At 42.2% G+C, this 20,145-nt stretch overlaps 3 protein-coding genes and 1 non-coding gene across 6 annotated transcripts; 2 read left to right on the top strand and 2 right to left on the bottom strand.

Moving 5' to 3' along the window:
• The first annotated feature begins 156 nt into the window (after positions 1-156).
• Positions 157-5,999, top strand: selenof (selenoprotein F). The gene is made up of 5 exons (XM_053883208.1): positions 157-516; positions 981-1,148; positions 4,191-4,254; positions 4,871-4,920; positions 5,131-5,999. Exons 1-5 carry the CDS (start codon positions 469-471, stop codon positions 5,260-5,262), a joined length of 462 nt encoding a protein of 153 aa, XP_053739183.1. The 5' UTR covers positions 157-468; the 3' UTR covers positions 5,263-5,999.
• A 1,335-nt stretch (positions 6,000-7,334) lies between these two features.
• On the bottom strand, positions 7,335-8,015 carry LOC128769756 (transcription factor Sox-14-like). The gene has a single exon (XM_053883730.1). The coding sequence runs from the start codon at positions 8,010-8,012 to the stop codon at positions 7,335-7,337; it is 678 nt and encodes a 225-aa protein (XP_053739705.1). The 5' UTR covers positions 8,013-8,015.
• Positions 8,016-11,717: 3,702 nt separating this feature from the next.
• Positions 11,718-11,789, bottom strand: trnap-ugg (transfer RNA proline (anticodon UGG)). Its single transcript has one exon. It is a non-coding gene; the product is annotated as a tRNA-Pro (tRNA).
• A 663-nt stretch (positions 11,790-12,452) lies between these two features.
• septin2 (septin 2) lies at positions 12,453-20,086 on the top strand. Of its 3 annotated transcripts, none has more exons than XM_053882465.1 (13): positions 12,453-12,573; positions 13,150-13,186; positions 13,737-13,848; positions 15,506-15,592; positions 15,679-15,802; positions 15,944-16,078; positions 16,172-16,289; positions 16,420-16,521; positions 16,582-16,727; positions 16,833-16,955; positions 17,890-17,950; positions 18,038-18,122; positions 19,103-20,086. In XM_053882465.1, the coding sequence occupies exons 2-12, from the start codon at positions 13,163-13,165 to the stop codon at positions 18,110-18,112; spliced, it is 1,107 nt and encodes a 368-aa protein (XP_053738440.1). In that variant the 5' UTR covers positions 12,453-12,573; positions 13,150-13,162; the 3' UTR covers positions 18,113-18,122; positions 19,103-20,086. The 3 variants fall into 3 exon arrangements, with proteins under 3 accessions (XP_053738440.1, XP_053738441.1, XP_053738439.1); XM_053882466.1 differs by having other exon boundaries at positions 13,734-13,848; positions 16,833-16,916; XM_053882464.1 differs by having other exon boundaries at positions 13,734-13,848.
• The last annotated feature ends 59 nt before the right edge of the window (positions 20,087-20,145 follow it).

The following is a 20,145-nucleotide window of genomic DNA, read 5'->3' as shown; positions in this document are numbered from 1 at the left end:
TCATCTCAATTTTCACAAGTTAAATCATATTGTGTAAGAATTCTACTCGTCACGTACATTAACGAGTTTTAATTTGTTTAATTATAGTCAATATATGTAGTATTCAAAATTTGTGTTTTTTTTTAATTAAAGGAAATGCTTAATATAGATATATAATAATTATAATAAATTTACCAGCATGTAAAAGTCGTTTTCCAGATATTAATGAGGAATGGTGAATGTTGTTGTTACAAGTTGTACATTATTCATATTGTAATTATGTAAGATTTTAGCTTCATTTCACTGAATGGATTTTTTCAATAGAAGACCAACAAAAGTAGAGTTAATATTTTCGCCAAGGGGTCCATCAATGCAGATATTTGAAAGCGATTCGGTAACTTGGAATTGTAGTCAGGCGCGGCAAGGCAGCGCTTTTGTAAAAGAAAGGGTCCTCATTGTAGTTTTCGTGCTAACAAAGCAGGAGCCAAGATGTCGGGAGAGGTGTATCTCCTGTGGCTTCTGTCACTTTTACAAACGGTAAGCGGGTTTGAGATGATAAAGTATACTGGTAGAAAATATATCGACTTTGACAGAAACGCGATTTGCCTTTGAAATGGACAAGCGCCGGCTCGTTTCATCCGTTGCACCGCGATGTGTGGCTAAAGTGACGTGGCTTTTCTGTAGAACCGGGATCATTTCCTGTCTATTTTTTTCTTTACGTGTTTTATCTTGATTTTCGAAGGGACTTGGGGGCATTTAAACCCCCTAGCTTATCACTAGAGGTTATGAGTTGCCTTAGTGAGAGTATTATCGCAGTAGTTTATTTTCATATTACTACTTCTTCGAGTTTAGACTCTTTTACTTTCACATTGAGGCCGTCTATCTGAAAGTAAACCGTTTAACATTCAACTTGACCATGCAAAAAGCCCTACCACTTCCATGTATGCACCTTTTACTTATTTAATGATGCATCTCATTGTGTTGTCGCCTGTTCCCTCCAGCTCTCAGCGTACGGAGCCAAAGTGTCATCAGAGACATGCAGAGATTTGGGCTTCTCGAGCAACCTGCTTTGTAGCTCATGTGATCAACTGGTGGAGTTCAGCCTCTTGAAACTCCAACCTGACTGCAGACAATGCTGCCAACAGGAGGCCCAGATGGAAGCACGTAAGGTAAATGCCATCAGTGGTTACAAATCATAATAAAATTGATTATCAAAGGGTAATAGACCCTGGCAATAGGCGGAGCCTGGACATTATACTGAAGTTATTCAAGACATAAAACGTAAATATCACAAGGAGAGTACACTTTCAAGGCTTCAAACCTTCATCATCCTGTTATATATCTTGTTCACACACCTTTAAGCAGTGAAAATGGCTCTTTCCTTTTTGAAACTAGTTAAGCTGAAAGTCCTTGGTGACTGAATAACTCGACTTAATAGCCACCTTCACCACCTCGCCGCTCAGTCCAGAGAAGTGCAAACATTGCATCCACTATATTTATTCTGTACGGGTGTCAAGTGAGTCCTTGTCAACTGTACTGCATTGAATTGTCTTTCGAACCATGTGTGATGCCATAAACAAGTTGCAGCCCAGACATACTATTTACTACGCCTGTTTCAAGTCAGTGTGAAACATCACCGAAGATGGAAGTCCGTGGACATTACTACTGTTTATTTTGCCTGTGCCTTATTATTTGCATATTATACAACTCAGTTTATATTCGACTTGATTCAATGGCATGTTGTTAAAACAGGCATACAAATTAAAAAATACTGACATTAAGGAATTAAGTACAGTGGTACCTCGGTTCTCGACCACTATCTGTTCCAGACGGCCATTCAAGAAGCGATTTGTTCGAAATCCGAATCGATTGTTGTCATTACAATTAATGGAAACAGAAATAATGCGTTCCGAGCCTTAAAATAGTCTTTTGCAGGAGTGAATGTAGAGTGTCTGCTGCAGGTGCGCTGTTCCTCTATGTGTGTGGCCCCTGCGTGTGGGAGGGGTTGCTGAGTGAGTGACGTCTCTCCAGAAGTGAAGAGGTGCCCGGTGCGTGTCCAGCTCTGAATGTGCGCTTCTGTGCAGTTTGGCTGTGACAAAGTCATAAACCACGTCACGCTCTGTCCCAGACTCGCCTCATCCCTGTCCCAGCTCCAGCCCACAACAGGACATCAAACCCTGGAGTGGAGCCTCGGAGGTGTGGAGAGCGAGCACCTCCCCTGTGACACTGTACCAGGGTCCAGTGCGGAGACAGGAAAGGTTTTACACCTCAATATGAAGAAAAAACAGTCAGTAAATGTAGCTAACGGGACACGTCTGCATACAGAGGCTGCGTTATACACAATAACAAAGCGCGTCGTGGGTCAGCTGATCGGTCCGCGCACGTTATGTTTTTTCCGGCTTTTTTCAGGGGCGTTCGAGTTCTGGATTTTCGTTCAAAATCAGCAGCAAAAAAATCTCTTTTTTTTCGAACTCCAATTTGTTCGAAGTCCGGGACGTTCGAAAACCGAGGTACCACTGTACTCAAGTATGTGTTGGGGTTAGCAAATACAAAGCTCATCCCTACTTCTTAACACAACTGAAGACTGTGGGACTGTGGGATCTCCAACCATCACAATTACATATTACATCACACAATATCATTTTACTGTCATAGGGTCTATTAGTGTGTTTACTGCTCGTTCCTGGTGTTGGACTGTCTACTGTGCCCCAGAATGTAATGGTCTTACAGAAAAATGTTCGGCTCCTATTACCGTGACACAGAGTCCTTTCAATACTCAAGATTTTTAATCTCACAGTTGAGGAAATTCAATATTACATCTGAAAAGCTAATTGGTATTACTTTGCAAAAAGTAAAATGAATTGACTTCCATTTCAAACAGGCCTGGCTGGACTCCAAATAGCAGAGAGCATCGGCGAGTTGTGACTTAAATGTCTGAGAGCTTCACTCAGAAAAGATACTCTGTTGATCAGTCTGCCTGCCTCCCAGTGATGTTGCAGCCTCATTAGGAGGGCAGAGTGATGCTTGGCCGTTGAACCCCCACCACTTTCAGGGGACGTCAGAAGACTGAATTTTAAACAAGTTTATTCAGTTAATGAGATGCCGCTTCTCCTGCAAACCCCGCAAAGTTTCACTTCATTGTTGACCTTGCAAGAGACGATTAAATTTGACCTGTAATCTGATTTTTAAAGTTAATAAAAAAAAGTAGCTGAATGACATTGCACTCCTGATATAAGCACATTCAGTGTTGAGCCCAGACTTAACTTAAAAGTGAAAGCCCCTCGTTCTTTCCCCTGAAACGCTAGTGTCGTGCTGAACTGCTGCTAAATGATGTTTTATTAGGTCCCCTCAATCTGGATGGTATCCTAGCAACGGCATCGTAAAAGGAAAAAAAGAAGGTTACTGCACAGATCATTACACCTTTTGAAGATGAGCTCTCTAACTCATCTTCCTCACAATTTGAGCCGGAGCATCACTTGAGAATTGAGGCTGCACAGCGCGCCGAGGGTCCCATTAGGACCAACCGTGTCACAAAATGCATTTTCTCCTCAGACGGCTGCAATTATCTACCTTAAGAATTCATTTGCGCTTGGCGTTTTCACATCAGCGTCGTTTCATTAATCCCTCTGAGAAATAGTTTATTGCACGGCCCGGTGGATCAGAGACGTACACACAGCATGGGACCCATTTTAGTTACTCTTCACCGAGTGCCGTGAAGCTCTTTGGTATTTTTCTGTAGTTCACATTACGTGATGGAAGGCCTCTTAAAATCTGCTGTGGCATTTTGTCTGATTCGGTTTCATAATTTCTTGATGCCAGTTCTCCGAATTCATTCCTAAATTCTCAACCAGGAAGCATGTTGGGGCATTCACTGTGAAAAGTAAAGTTGGCTGAGTCTGTGTCTACAAACACGACGGACACTCTAATTTCCTCTTAGTTATTGTCCACTTGAGCTGCAGCTTTGATCACCAGTGAGTCCCTCCATTAGCTCATCTCCATATCCACGGACTCGTAGTTAAATGACCCCGAGCAGCCCGCCTGGATGTATTTATGAATCAGTCTGCTAGAGTTAAACGGCTCCCTCAGGACCGGAGTCTTCACCCCCGAGCAGCACCGCTACCCAGCATGTGCTCATTCAACGGAAAGAGGCTTAATTTTTTTTTCCTTTCTTTTATGAAGTCCATTCTGATGATGAGTGTCTTCTCTCACAGCTCTACCCTGGAGCCATCCTGGAGGTGTGCGGATGAAAATTGGGGAGGTTCCCTCAAGTCCAAGGTGAGTTTGGTTTTAAGTGTGTGCTAAAACTTTTGTTTCTGAGGAATGGGGTCCAGACTGTGCTTGATGTTTTAGTACTGTTTAACACGCACAATCTGTGCATTGTTTATGACACACACTGCTTTTTTTTGGGCCCTCAATGTGCCTCACAAACTATCCAAGTTCTCTAAAACTTAATCTAGTGACATCTACTGTCTGCAGAACGTTTAGCAATGATAGGAAATTTCCTGAAATAAACCATCGTAAGTTTAATTAATCATTCCTCTTAACTAGCAGTTGTGTTTTGGTGCTCGGAGCTTCAAGGAAGCAGAGTTCATTTAAGTTAAGGAGGGTGAAGAGGAACAGACACGGCAATAATGGCTCACTCTGCAGCAGGTGGTCTGAACAGCCGAGGGCAGGCAAGCTTTTCATGTCTCCTCCTGCCCCTCTTTGTTCGCCACAGCATTTGTTAAAATAAGTGTCGGCTGGCTCTGAGCTCACCTGTGGCGGCAGCAGACGAGTGGAGCCGAGCCAAATGGTGGTCGTCGGCTGTTTACTCAACTGTCGACTCGTGCTCGAGGTGTGCCGCTAATGACAAGAGGCCTTTTCATGACTCATGTTTGTGTTATTTCGGCAGCTTTTGTCAGGAGCGAGAAGCCTAAGATGTTCAGAGGTCTTCAGATCAAGGTGGGTGGGCACCATTTCCCCCCCTAAAAATCCTTGTTTTACAATTCACATTTCTCTATGAGCAGATATGAACTCACTATTTGGGAAGTGTTTTCAACCTTTTTCTCTTCCTTGTTATTAACACAGCTGTGAATCAGCAGTAGAACATACTAACTACTATACTACTCAGATTTTACCCCTGAATGTTTACCATCCTCCTCTCCTCCTCAGTACGTACGAGGCTCGGATCCTGTGCTCAAGCTTTTGGACGATCATGGGAACATGGCTGAAGAACTCAGCATCCTCAAGTGGAACACAGACAGTGTGGAGGAGTTCTTGAGTGAGAAATTGGAACAGATATAGAAATCTTTTGTCTTGAGTTTAGAAGGAGAAACACCTCTGCAGTCGTCTATTCTTACTCAGATGGTTTGTTTAAGTTATCTGTCTTTGACCTTGCTGATGATTTAGCTTTCCTTGTCTGAGTTGCAGTGTGAAAATTAGGAATTTGGTTTTGTGGCGGTGGAAAGATCCTTGTTTATACGAATGGCCATGTGGTTTGATCCGTCCCGGGCTGCTTCATCTTGTTTCCATGTGACCTTGACCAGTAGCATGTGGGGAAATAATTCAGGTAATTATTCAATGTTAAAACTGATTTTAAGAAAACTCATGTTCTAGGCGAGTGAAATCACCAACATTGCCAAGGCACCTTACTTTCGGGGTGAAACATCTTTGGGCCTTGATCATTTGCTTAAGTTACATTCAACAAGACATTAACTGAACCAGATAGGATTCTTTCATTTTGAACACCATTTTTGTCTTTTTGCTGTCATATTTCTGTAAAAATATTTTTTTACAACTGTCAATGTTATGATCAATGGAGGTCTTCACGGTGATGGACTCAGGTTCTCAGCCCATGGAGGCGTTGTCCACTGAGGAGCATGTTGGTGAAGAGCTCTCAGTAAACCAGTTGCTGGTGTGTGAGCTCTGATGTTTATCTGCTCCTCAGTATCTCCTGCAGGGAGGAGAAACTCGGTTTGACTTGAAGACTGCTTTTTAAACGAGTGGAGATACAAATATGCAACAATAAATAAAAATGTAAAGAAAAGACTGGCAGTCCCTTTGTCTCTCATTTCTTTTAAACGTATTATTTCTGCACAAATTCAGGCATTGAGCGGAAGGTGCTGCGTATAAAAACGCTCCTGTGCTGACATCTGGTGTCGTGGCGCTGAAGTACAACACATTGACTCCGAGTCAATCTGAAAAGGCTCCTTCAGTCTTCAACTATGTTTTAACTATCAGGCAAAGTCGGGAATACAAATGAAAATTTTACTCATAAAATGGATAATACACTCGGTTGTGCTTTATATTGTTCATAACAGAATGATTTTACAGCAAAACGATGGAGACATATTAGAGACAACATTTTTAAGCTTTTGTGCTTCCGTCAGATCGAGATTGAAGAGAGAATCAAACCATTTTTGGTCCATCAGTTTTAAGCTATAATTGAGTTTTTTTTTTCCGTCAAAACGCAATTGTCTTCTGTCTTTAATTGTAAACCTTGTAGATGCTGATATTTGACAAAGAAGTCAACACTATTTCTCATCTCAGTTTGTACCCGTGTGTCAAATTGACCTTAAAAAAATAGAGTAGTTGTAAATGAAAGCTGTTATTTCTCTTAAGTGTCCGCTGGATCCGATTTAGGGAGCACAAATAATCGCATATGGGAGGTGTGATATGAGATCAACATAAGTATAACTCCAAATATTTTTTATGTTCACACAAAAAGGGTGAGACTGACATGCTTAGACTGCATTGTACATGATTACCAGCTCATCTGTTATCAACTTTTAACAGTATCAGCTTGAGCAGAAAAACAATGTACATCCATAACAAATTGTTGCTGCAAATATTAACAGAAAAAACGTTCTATGACGACACACATTGAATAATAATAGAAATAAATTAACTACAACTTACCCACTGTTGCAAGATATGAGCACTGCTGGGACTTTAACTTCATATTGACTTTCAAAATTGACTTTATATGGGAATAGTCAGATTTTATGTTCGTTTTTTCCTCAAGTGAAACAGAGAAATGGATTCACTAATCGCATCGAATGGAATCCACACTTTATCTCGCTTGGTTTGCTCGTCTGATACATAACTATTGTAAGGATTTCATTATTATTATGCTTTATGTATTTTTATAAGCACGCGTTTTATGAACTTTTTATTTAACTGTTTTATTAAACTTTGTAAGAAAAAGTATTTCAAGAATGTTCGGCCTTTTCCGTGAATGCTCGGAAACCGGCCTCGCCATAACTTTTGTACTTTTTTTTTTTTTTACAGTTGTATTATAACGCAGTTCCAAACAAATATAGGTAATAAGTATGAGACTTTGAAGTCATTTTCAGTCATGTCCGGCCAAGTCCACTTTAGGCGTCCACTTTGCTGACTCCTCCCGGCAGGAGGATGTAAGCGACCTGCGGCTGTAAACTGGAGCTCCAGTGTCCGCAGTTACACGGCAGCACGTACCCGGGGCTGGGCGGGGGAGTGCGCGCGTGATGACCCAGGCAGGTCAGACCCCCAATCCCGCCGGGGTGGTACCCGAACGGGTGCGCGCTGTAGGGCGGCGCTCCCGCGGCCAGTGGACGCTGGAACTCCGCTCCTCGCTGAACAGCTCCGGTGCTGAACTGACCGACCGGCTCCAGCAGCGGGTGAGACGACGAACCTGGAGCGAAGAGAGTCGCCGTCTCGTCTCCATGGACCAGGATGGAGTCCATGGGCAAGCTCTTGAATTGTGACGCGTCTCCAAGCAGAGAGGGCAGCGGGAACACGATGCGCTCTCTCCGGTGAAGAGCCTTGGGTTTGCGCCTCGGCCGGTACTTGTAGTCCGGGTGCTCCTTCATGTGCTGAGCCCGGAGCCGCTTGGCTTCGTCGATGAACGGACGCTTCTCGGTGTCGGTGAGCTGCTTCCACTGCGCGCCCAGTCTCTTACTGATCTCCGAGTTGTGCATCTTGGGGTTCTCCTGCGCCATCCTCCGTCTCTGACCCCTGGACCAGACCATGAAGGCGTTCATGGGTCTCTTGATGTGGTCTAGAGGTTTGGCCATCTTCAGCGTCAACATCAAAAGTGGTCACCTCAGTGGATTTCTCATTCTCTCTCAGAGTCCGAGAGAAAAGTTTGCTTGTTGTGGGGATGTGGGGAGCTACTCTTGGACACAGAGGACGTGAAGCAAGCTGTTGTTGTTGGTAAACCCTTCACAGGAGGCAAGCCAATGAGAGAGAGTACACTGATCCCTCTATAAAAGGAGTTTAGTCCTTCAGGAGGAGAAGCACACTGCTCAAAAAAACCTCTGTCGTCATCAAAGTGTGCAAGCACAATACTGAAAAAGAATGATTGAATATAAGTTATTTTTAATATCAACTTTTTGGGGTTAAAATTAGGTAAATTAAATGTTTGAACAACTTTCGCAAGACTCAAGTTGTGAGGGTGGCTGAGCCTTTTCTCAATCCTGAGCACAGTGGACCTCCAAACAGGCTCTCACTGAACCTTTTTTATGGTTGTTTGCTAATGTATTATTCTTTCACTATCTTAAATGCTTGTTTCTCAAAGGATGAGTTGCCTAAACTCTGGCACGGGAGCCTTCCGTGGCCCCTCATCAAGTGTCAATTGCCTTTTTCTGAACTTTTTCCTTTTGTTACAGTTTATGACAGCTATTACAACTTTTATCATTAATGACAAAGATGATGTGACTCTCTGTTATGTGTGGTCCTTTCTATCACTGGAGTCAACTCGCTTCAGTGTCTGTGCCTTTGTTTAACAAAACTATAAGCACAAAATCCTTCCTTTCGTATTTAATTTTAGCGCCCACATTTCAATTTGTATTTCATACACATTAACATTTTCATAACTAGCTCAATTTTATTTCATTGATATGGGTAAAAAAAAAATCTCGTAAAATGCCGTCAGATCCCATACGGAAGTCCGTATTCCATAATACAGAAAGGTGTGTGCGAATAATATGCTCTCTTGACTCCCTCTATATGAGCCAATTCAGTTCAAGTTTAAGTTTACTCCGTCATGACTGCAGACTTTTTGATTCTTTGTCAACATGCCTGTGGCGCTAGCCATTGCTGATAACCACAGATAACAGGACCCGGAGATGAAGGGGGTCTTTATTTCATTTACCCCCCACAATCCAATGCACAACATGTCTTCATATGAGGCAAAATAAATGGACATAAGAGATCAGGTGGTGGAGGAGGTCCGCATCTTTGAAGGCCAGGGGGATAAAGTAAGCGGCCGCAGGGGTCAGGCTGCGGATCTGTCTCCCGGCCACTGTGCTGCTATCTGTCACGGGAGGCTCCGTCCACCACAGAGACAATGATTGCTTCCTCAGAGGAGCGAGAAGAATTTGTCCGCAGACCAGAGAAGGATTAGACCCGAAGCAGTGGGTGGAAATAATCCATTTCATTGGAGCTATTATTTCTCCAGTTATCTAAAAGCTTTCAGCTGTTTTAGTGAAAACACAAAGAGTTTTCGTGTTCTTGACAGTGTTTGGTGCAACTTCCACTAAAAAGGGTAGCAGGGGAGGGGAAGGGGGGGTGAGGGAATGGGTAATAAGAAAAAGTGCCAGCTGCACAAAATGTCCGTCATAATCCGGTTATTCTCGGGCTCTGAAGATACCGGTCCTCTCTTCTGGACTCCATCTTTTCTTCTTAGGTCAGAACTGTCATCCATGCACTCAGGTGGATTAAACAGGAAGTGACTGACTCCTGGAAGTAGGCGAGATGACAGGAAGCAGGTGATTAATAAAGAGGAGCACATTTATTGAATGGATTAGCGCAGTGGTGTCAAACTCAAGGCCTCGGGGGCCAAATCCAGCTCACCGTGTGACTTTATGTGGCCCAGAAGAGACTTAAAGACCTTCAGTTGGGAGAGATCTACATGTCTCATGATGTGGGGTAGAATCAATGATGTACGAATTGTGAATTTAAGATTTAAGTACATATTTTAAAACTGACCATGGAGATGAATTTCCTGAAGGGCCACACAATATAGTGTGACTGTTTTTGTCTCTGTTGTGGTTTTAAGAAAAAAAGCATGAATTGTCATCTGATATAATTTTATTTGCACATGAATTGCAAAAAAAAAAAAAAAAACAATCTAATCAACTTTGTTTTTTCCTCTATTTTCCAAGAAATCCTCAGAAATATTAAAATGTCAGGAAGGAACATGAGAAAACTAATAAAAAAAAAACAAATCTACTGTAGTTAGCATTCGACCCAGCCCACAATGGGTAAGTTTTATACTGTCTCTGCAGGTAAATCACTTCTTTTAACTTTTTTAAAATAAAGATTTTAATTTAAGATTTTGATAAATAAATTGTTTTCTTTCCTTTTTCCGTCCTGATATCCCCAGTTCCCACATCAGGCATCTATCCTGGTGAGGTGTTTGTGATCCATCTGCTTGGAGGTCCTGGGGCAGATCCCCATGACACATTCAGGGGAAGGGACAGTGCGTGAAGGATGGCGCGGCTGTCAGAAGAGGTCTTTGGATGAACTTGTCAGGAAATATATGAAAGGGGACAAGGAACAAAGCATTAAATTTTGGGAGTGGCCCGGATCACCGTCAGGATCCAGGATTTTTTTTTAAGTTTCTTTATTGGTAGAGGTTTGCACTGTGTGAGTATTTTTCTAGTTGTTTTGAGGTGTACTTCTTCAGTAAAACGACCTGTGTTTCTAAACATGCAACAAGAAACCATATTCAAAATAAACCAATGAATGAGATTCTATATAATAGAGAATAGGGAAAAGTTCTGATAAGCTAAAACTTCCCTTTCGCCATTTCAGCTTCAAATATTAAATCCATAAAATACATTGAAGCCCAACACGAGCCTCTGACACCCCTGAGCTGTCCATTAGGCAACGCCTCTGGCACAAAATCCCCAAGATTTAAGTGCTTGCGGGGGATTTCACTAAATCGTGTGCTTATTTTCATGAAAAGTCAAGCGGTTTTAATAGCCTTGCCCTGACACAGCGATGGTCTGGGGGTGCTCTGGTGATGGTCCAACTGGAGACGACAGAAAGAGAAAGAGAGGAAGAGATCTACTCCCTTCTGCCTGCCAGATCATTTTATTACGGCTCCATCTTGGCTAAACTAATGACGCCGGAGGATAAACCAAGAGGGACGCTGAACTATCAGCCCGGTTTCTTATACACCCGAGTCAGCAGATACATTTGCAACCAGGCATTTGTCAGCGCCTCGGCTGCAGAGATTTAAAACGCCTGGCTGTAAATTAAATGCCTCTTGAAAAGTGACAGGAACCAGATAAGAAGGTGGATGCTTACTTCATATTACTGGTGATGAGGGCTTGATGGGTGAAGGGAGGGGGCAGGCACTGGCTCAGGGCTCTTGCAGCCACTTTGGTCTTTCAAGTTGCCCGGGTCAGTCTAAAAAAACAGTAGGAGAAATGGAAACTTTTAATTTCTCTTCTGTGTCTTTGGGCATTACCCTATAGTGCGTCCACCTCCTCCGCCCCTATTCTTTTCATAACCTCATTCACCATGTCAGCCTTCACTTAGTCTCAAAATCACAGAAATAACAATAATTTTGTCTAAAATAATGATATTGAGCGCCCATAACATTATCGGCTACAGAGAATGGAAAGTGAAAGACAAATTGATTAATAAATTAGATACATTTAACAAAAAAGACTAAACAGATTTAAGCTCATGAAATTTGTGTTTCGCGGCATTTGAAGTTGAATGAGGATCAATGACAATTATTAAAAAAAAAAAAAAAAAAAAAAGGTGGGCTCGTCCGGGATTTGAACCCGGGACCTCTCGCACCCAAAGCGAGAATCATACCCCTAGACCAACGAGCCACATGCCAATGCTTTCGACTTTTACATTAATAAAGACACAACACAGAGCTGCTCAGATGATTCATACGTGATTCTTAAGTAATGAAAAACACAGACTCATTTTTAACCAGCTATAACGTACCGAAAGCTAGATTCGTGGCGTGTTCCAGGTGCATTAGAAGTGCCATAAAAGCAATCTCTCCGTTAATAAGCTGGTGGATTCTGGCTGTAAGGTAGAAACTTTTCTTTCCTAAACACTCATGTCTCGATTCAAAATGACCCGTAATATCCAGAGAAAAAAATAAGAAACGCGTTAACGGCGAAATAGCGGGGATCGCAGTGAAGGAGTTGAAGTCAAACGGACGGCATCTAGTGGCGTTTGAGAATATCGCCCCCACGATTGATTTCACTTTCAAATCTGTGAATTTATACTCCACATGATCTTCTGTTTTTAATGTGTCCGGTTTCACCTTGGTCCGAACATTATGCAGTTAAGCAGACAAATATATTGACACTATTACCCGAGATTTACGGACCATCTCCAGGACGCTTCAGACGAGAACACATCTTTTTTTATGCTGGTCTTAACTGTCGTCTTGTTTTGTACATCTTGCGAGTAATAGTGTTTTCATTCAGGCATGACACGCAATTTCACAGTCCCGTGTCGCCCAGTGCATTGTGGTCTGTGAGCTAGAGGAAACTGCTGCTACACCGGAATCTGAGGAATCCGAGGTGTCCGCCAACAAGTCCTCTCTCCTGCCGGTCCCCTCTGCGCCTCCAGACGCCTTCCTCTGACTTCCAGGCTGTAAGCGAACAATGAATAATTCAGTAGTGTATCACTCGCGACTCGGTTGCGTGGGTTCGTCGTTTGTCACTGTGTGCTCAGCTACTTTGCTAAGCTCGCGGGTTTCAGGTGTCGCTGCATCGTAGCTACAAGCTAACTGCTGTAGTTTAACTGCCCCCGAACACGCACCGTTTTTATCTAAATGCTGCGGGAAACGTTTAGAATTCTACACTTGGTTAATGTTAATGCAAGGTTTTAAAGCTGTTGGCCAAAAGGCGGTGCTTATTTACATTGTTGTTTCATTTAAACTGCTCGTTATGTGGTCGGTTTCGCTATTGAAAATCTTCTTCCGTTCAAATCGTGTAACTACTTCAATGTCGTCCGCTATAGTATCCTTTGTCTCTCACGCTTCTTTAGTTTGAACCATTTGAATCACCAGGAAAACACATCGTTCTCACATCAACCAGACTTCCTGTCTCACAAAGTTATTTGGCTCGTAGCTGTGCAGTTTCGCTGCAGAGCTCTCCCACGCAGGCTCTTTAGGAATTGTTTTATTAACCAGACCGTCCAGTTATATTCTGTCTTCTGCCCTTTTAGATCCGTTAACAAGATGTCCCAGTCTGACAAAATGAAAGTGAGTAAAACCAAACAGATCTTCCTCGCCTCTTCATCTACCGTTGATCCACGTCGTCTGTTCTGTGTGTGATGCACATTGTTTTCTGCATTTTTGTGATGTCTAAAGATCGACTTGGTTTACTGTTGCCATGACTTGCAGAAGTGGTTTTAAAGGAGTGTAAAACATGATGACCAAACCATGTCATTAAAATGTTTTTCTTTAGATTAAGAATGTGTTAATGCAAAGATTTCCATGCTGCTGTCAATTGTCTCTACTTCAAACAGTGACAGTAACATGGTCAGCGACACGAGTTGTATAGTAGCATGTTGGTCATCTGACTTGTGGTTTCAGCTGCGATGAATGGGTTTGAGAATCGTGCAGATTAAATGGCTGCAAATAAATCCATGTCCTTATTCGCTATGGTCTTTTACTTGAGCATCTTGAGTAGAGGCAGACTGCACTCTGATTTATTTGACTCCTTCTTGTCCTAATCTTCTGTTTTTAGAACAATCTCGAAATCTTATTTTGTAATTTATTAATATAATGTGTTGCATACATCCATCAGCAGGGCCAGTTCACCAACCCTGAGACTCCAGGTTATGTTGGATTTGCCAATCTGCCCAATCAGGTTCATCGCAAATCAGTCAAAAAGGGCTTTGAGTTCACCTTGATGGTTGTTGGTAAGTTTATTAACACAGTTCCCCTGAACATTCACTTCAGTCTAAACCTGTTTTTCTTCTTGGTGTTATTAATCTGCTATCACAGTGATATTAAACTTTATTTTTTTTAACCAGCCCATGGAAACCTGTGATTTAATCTGGATCTTTTACACATATTTTTTGTCCTTAGCAACTGCTGTTGAAGATCAGGGAAGATCATTCTAGTTCTTGACCTGCCCTCACTAAAGTGTTGTTTAAAGTGACTTATAATTGGAGTTGTTCAGCTGGAGTCTGCTCCTGTGTAAACTCTTAATGTGAGTTCTCTCTGACGGCGTGTGAACCTCCCTAAATGTTGGGAGGACGGGGGAGGGGCAGGTCGCCAGTGGCCACTGCTCATCCTTTTTGCTTTAAAATAAACCAGAGAGGAATGTAGCCTGCGGGCCTTTGGGGACCAGATCACACACTAGTCTAGGCCTCAGGACTGCTAACGCAACGCCAGTGTTGCAGAAGAAAACTGCTGCAACAAATTGCAACCAACAAGAACTGTGTTCCTTCAGTTGCAAAAACTACATTTTAAATTTTAATGTAGATTTAATATTTTAATGCTTCTCTGTCCCGCCTTTTTTTTCCATTCAAAATATTTTTATTGGGTACAAAAGACACAATCCTTTTGTGTGTACGTTATACAAAAAGGCAGATGTGCTTGTCAGAGTGATGACTTGCAAAGTTAAATGTGAAAGTAATGATAAGTAATTTTTCCCCCACAACTCACAATAAATAAAATTGAACAATAATAAAATAGAACTGAGAATTAAAAAAAACAGAAATAAAAAACAAATATCAACCCCCAAAACAATCCTTGCAATGTCACTGTCTATCCATCATGAAAGTTAATACCTGTACCGTTTCCTCACTCAGTAATATCTAAAGGGTCCTAAACAGTTCCATAAAGGTGTCCCATATTTCATGGAAGGTTCTCTGGGATTTAATCACAGAATATCAGATTTTCTCCATTTGAGACAAGACATAATGTCTCTGAGCCATTGGGTGTGTGTAGGCGGGGCAGCGTCCTTCCTCCTGAGCAGACAACAAAAAGACAGTAGATGTTACATTTTTAATCTCCCCACTATAACCAAATAAGGCGATAAGTGGACTTGGTGCTATTTTGATATGAAGATTTTTTGAGAGGGAAGCAAAAATTCCAGTCCAGGAAGTGTCCAAAACATATGGCCTAAGGTGCCTTCCATTGCAGTTATTGGGCATATATGTGAAAGCTTGACTTTGGACATGTGGGTTCTATGTACAACTTTAAACTATGGAGTGCACAGAACAATGTTTTATTTACCAATTTTAAAGTGGGATTCCAAATGTTTTCATTTAAGGAAATGTCTTGATCCTCTTCCCATGCTGCCATAAGTTTATTTGTAGCTTCTATTTGTAGTTCAGAAAGGCCAGCATATAATTGTGAAATGATTCCTTTTTTATCGGCAGAATCTCAATATTTTCCTTTCTTTCACTGTGTTGGACTTTTGTTCTCTTAATGTAGCACAAACTAAACTGTGTAATGTTAACATTTGCTGTATATAAACTCTTCCAATAATGGGGTGATGCTATTTTGTCCTCCCAAAACCAAACATCTCGTCTCTCTCTCTCTCATCTTGCGTTTTTCTTGTTAAAGGTGAATCGGGACTTGGGAAGTCCACATTGATCAACAGTCTCTTTCTTACTGATCTCTACCCAGAGAGAATCATCCCAGGAGCTGCAGGTACAAAGCGCCTTACTCATGTATTTAGCAGCCTGTTTGTCAATAAATGACCGGTGAATATTACAGAAGTATTTTTCTTCAAATAGAAAAGATTGAGAGGACAGTCCAAATTGAGGCGTCTACTGTTGAGATCGAGGAGCGAGGAGTGAAGCTCCGCCTCACTGTGGTGGACACACCAGGATATGGAGATGCTATCAACAGCCAGGACTGGTACGAGTTCCTGTGCCTCGGTTTTAATTCACCTGACCAGTGACCAACTGTGTGCCAGTTGTTTGTAACTGCACTTCCTTCCAATTCTGGTTTTAACTGGATACAATCGAGTCAGGTACATCCTTTATTTTCTGTACCCAGCTTCAGCACTATCATCAGCTACATCGATGACCAGTTCGAGCGCTACCTTCACGATGAAAGTGGACTCAATCGTCGTCATATAGTTGACAACAGAGTCCACTGTTGCTTCTATTTCATCTCCCCGCTTGGCCACGGGTGAGTCCGGCACAAGTCATGTAGACGACAAATGGAAAGGTTAGAACTTTTTCTTCTTTGCTGTAATATTTTTCCGGGTTGCTGCTGTTTCAGCATGAAACCCCTGGATGTCCAGTTCATGAAGGCCATCCACAATAAGGTCAACGTGGTTCCTGTCATTGCCAAAGCTGACACGCTCACACTAAGAGAGCGGGAGAGGCTGAAGCGCAGGGTGAGGACACGAGCAGAGCTGTTTTAGTCGCCCAAAAAATGTTAGAAAATCATCGCATCATCAAACAGAATATAAACACAAGTTCTTTATTCTCAATCTGAGCACACATTTTTTCCTTTCCTGGTTGAAGATTCTGGATGAGATTGACGAACATGGCATCAAGATTTACCACCTGCCAGATGCAGAGTCGGATGAGGACGAGGACTTCAAAGAGCAGACCAGGATCCTCAAGGTAAGTTCCAAACTATTTCTGCGGTTTATCTGCAATGAGACTGACAAACCTCTCTGGCAGGCGAGCGTGCCGTTTGCTGTTGTCGGATCCAACCAGCAGATCGAAGCCAATGGGAAGAAGCTGCGGGGTCGCCTGTACCCCTGGGGAGTGGTGCAGGTCGAGAACCCTGAGCAGAATGACTTCCTCAAATTGCGAACCATGCTCATGTAAGTGATGCTGGAATCCAAGTTGACATGAACCCACTGTTACATTTGGTTTTGTAAATTGGCTCTGAAATACTTTTGAGCTTTGGCTTCCTCTTTCCTCCACAGCACCCACATGCAGGATCTCCAGGAAGTGACCCAGGACCTGCACTATGAGAACTTCCGCTCAGACCGCCTCAAACGTGGCGGCAGGTTGTCCTCCCATGGTTACATTCTGCCTCTCTCTCCTGTGTACGTACCTGTCTGTCAGCCTGCCTTTCTGCTCCTCCCCCACCACAAACACATCAGAGTCTTCTATTAGAAATTTAGCAATGCATACAGGGGTTTATGAAGTTCACACATCTTGTGATATCTATACCTGTCATTCATAACACCAATGATTAAGTGGAACTATCCCCCAAATCCTACAAGCTATAGTTGTGTGGGCCTGAAAATGCAGTGTAGAGTCAAAGCATTTACATTTGTCATAATGCATTTTAAGGAAGTCAAATCTTTAACTCATTAGACAATAGGTGTGACTTTCTTTAGTCATTGACTCGTGCATGTCTCCACACTGGTCGTAGCAGTGACGTAGATCTCTGTTCCAGTGGGGTGTAAAGTTCGACATAGTCGGTCTCTAGCTGGCATGTGTATCTAGTTTCATTGTTCAATATGTTCCATGTAACATAGTTCTTTCACCATCATTAAACCCGTCAAGTAGTCAGACGTATATTCCCAGCCTTCCCCAGGATGGGAGGCTGACTTTTCTCTCCACTCGTGACCAACCAAGCCCGGTTGTTGGTCCAATTCCATGAGTGACCAGATGGAGGTACTGTTTGTTTTTCCACATGGGGGAGGTATCGCTTTTCCCCTGGCCGCTGCCGCTTCTCTCTGGACTCTCCCCTCTCCTGTAGTTATTTGTTGTAGACTCACACTTTCCTCTCATGAGCTGCTCTCCTGCTGCAAAGACAAACAACACTAACCCACTGACCCTTCTCACTTTTCCGTGTTGCTTTTGTCATGTTTGCCCTATGATACTCGGATGGTACAACATGCGCTGGCAGCGTCCTGACCCACACGTTGTGCTCACAATTAATAATGGTTTAACACGATACTCCTGAAAATTAGATTATCTAATTATTAAAAAGAGGAAAATCGCGTTCTGACTTATTTGTTAATGGTGCAGAAAGGGACCAGAACCAGAGGAGAAGGACAAAGACATTATCCTGCAGGAGAAGGAGGCAGAGGTGAGCTCAGTTGTTGGTTGGGTTTTCCTCACTGCGTACATGTTGATGTTCATGTTTGCTAACTGGGTTCTGTATTTTTGTCTTCAGCTCAGACGAATGCAGGAGATGATTGCCAAAATGCAGGCTCAGATGCAGAAGCAGGGAGAAGGGGAAGACGTGTGAGAAGACTCCGGTAAGGAAACCACATTCTTATCAAGACACAGTCTCACACAGTAAATTATTTTGATTCTGTTGCTTTTAAATGAGCACACAGGAAGTGTCAGACTCCAACACCAGTTTAAATTAATTCTTATTCATGTATATAAATCTGCCATTTTCAGTGATAGGGTTGCCACCTTTCATGCAAAAAATTAGGGGTGCTTCTTTTGCTTACATTTACTGTAATTTAATTATGACAACTTTTGTTTGCTGGAAGTATTGATTGGAAAATATAGATACTTTGATCCTAAACAAGCAAATGAAAAAATATGAAGTCCAATGTATCGTTTCTCATTGCTGAAACTCCAAAAGGCACCTGTGCCCTGGTTAAAACTATTTATTTTAAATAAGTGGTAATAGTAGTGATTTTGCATTGTTTGCCAAAAGGAACATGATTTTTTTCCCATCTATTTTATCAAAATTCTGTGAAATAAGCAGTACAGATATCCTTCAGAAAACCATTTAACTCTTTCTCTTACGGACACAGTGACGTAAATATGTTTGTGTGTGAAACTGTTGTGTATATCAGAACATGAAATCCACCACAAAAAAAGCAACTTAAAATGGAAGAAACTGAAATATTTTTATAAACAAAGCACTACAGTGTCATATACTGGTGTTTTAAATGAGGGCACTGTTTAATGAAGCGTCATGAGCCCATCACTACCGCTAGCTTTTATCGTACACACTGCATCCTTTGGCGGTGGAGAGGATGTTGTCACAGGCAGGACACATTTCAAAGAGAGGGAGACAGAAGATGACGCCAAAGACATGGAACTGACAGCACCGTGGTGTGTTCAGGACACCACCAAATACAGGAACAAATCGTGCCCTGAAACTGTTCAATAAGTGGCTGTTCATTTGTTTAATACTTAAAAAAAATATTGCCTAAGCCCCGTCTGTCTCGTGTCATTGAAAGGCATCACTTACTTGAATCTTCTTTGTTGCTTGCAGGTGCTTGAGACACTTGCTTGAGTTGGACCAGAGAGCCAGACAGCAGCAGAAGTCTCATGTCTTCTGGTCAGCGACTCACACTGCCACTATTTTCTATCTGTCCCTCTCTGGGTGTATGGATTCTTTTTTTTCTTCTTCTTTTTTTAAACATATCAGAAATATATTCAGTTACACATTCAGACTAAATATATGTATAAATCCAAATGTAAACACACGGTTATATTTCTCATATCTTATCTGTGTTTATGTCTGCACTGGTTTGATCTAGATGTTTTGGGACTGACCGTGGGAGAACAGTTGTCATTTTCGCCACTCTCTCTGAAGACTCTTTTTAACGGTGAACTATATTTTTAATACAAATGATTCGGATTTTGTTACTGCTTTTTGCTATTTGGGAAACAAATCTGTTGCTGCTTACATCTGGTCAGAACCTGCCTGTGGACTGTAGCTTTAGTTGATTTTGCCTCTCTGGGATTCAAGGCTAGTGGCAGGATCCGCTCACACGAGAAAGACAACACAAGCGTGCCATTTAAAATCCCAACCCCCGTCAGTGTTAATCGTCTGCTTGTGGAAAAAGTTTGGGTGGATTTTTGAGTGTCATTTCAGGATATTTGTGACTGATGTTTCCATGTTGAGATGAGATGTTGTTGAAGAGTTGCAAGCTGTGAGCCCTCACCTCCAAACGTCTTCCCGTAGACCTTAAAATGAAGGACAGTCAAACAAGGAGTGTGAGCGCCACACTCCGCTTCGGTGCTTTTGGTCGACTGAACAAACCCCCTCAATGAAGCCGTGACTCAGGTGTGTTTCCCTCCTGTGGCACTTTAATTCCCAAACTGAGTCATTGTAGCCAGTGTTTCCCTCAATAGCCAAAATGTAAGCTGACATTCCTTTGTGCTGTTTTTAGCTTATATTGTTATCAAAGAACCAAATATAGTTATTGATGCTAGTATTGTAATAAGATTTAATAAACTTTTCAACTGTGAACTGAAGTCTGCTGAACGTTCTTCTCTGTTTCTAGTTACACTGTAAAAGAGATAAAGACT

Source organism: Synchiropus splendidus, chromosome 13, assembly GCF_027744825.2.
Source record: "Synchiropus splendidus isolate RoL2022-P1 chromosome 13, RoL_Sspl_1.0, whole genome shotgun sequence".
Lineage (NCBI taxonomy): Eukaryota > Metazoa > Chordata > Actinopteri > Syngnathiformes > Callionymidae > Synchiropus > Synchiropus splendidus.
The sequence above is the reverse complement of the archived record's forward strand: the minus strand, read 5'-3'. Positions and strand labels throughout refer to the sequence as shown.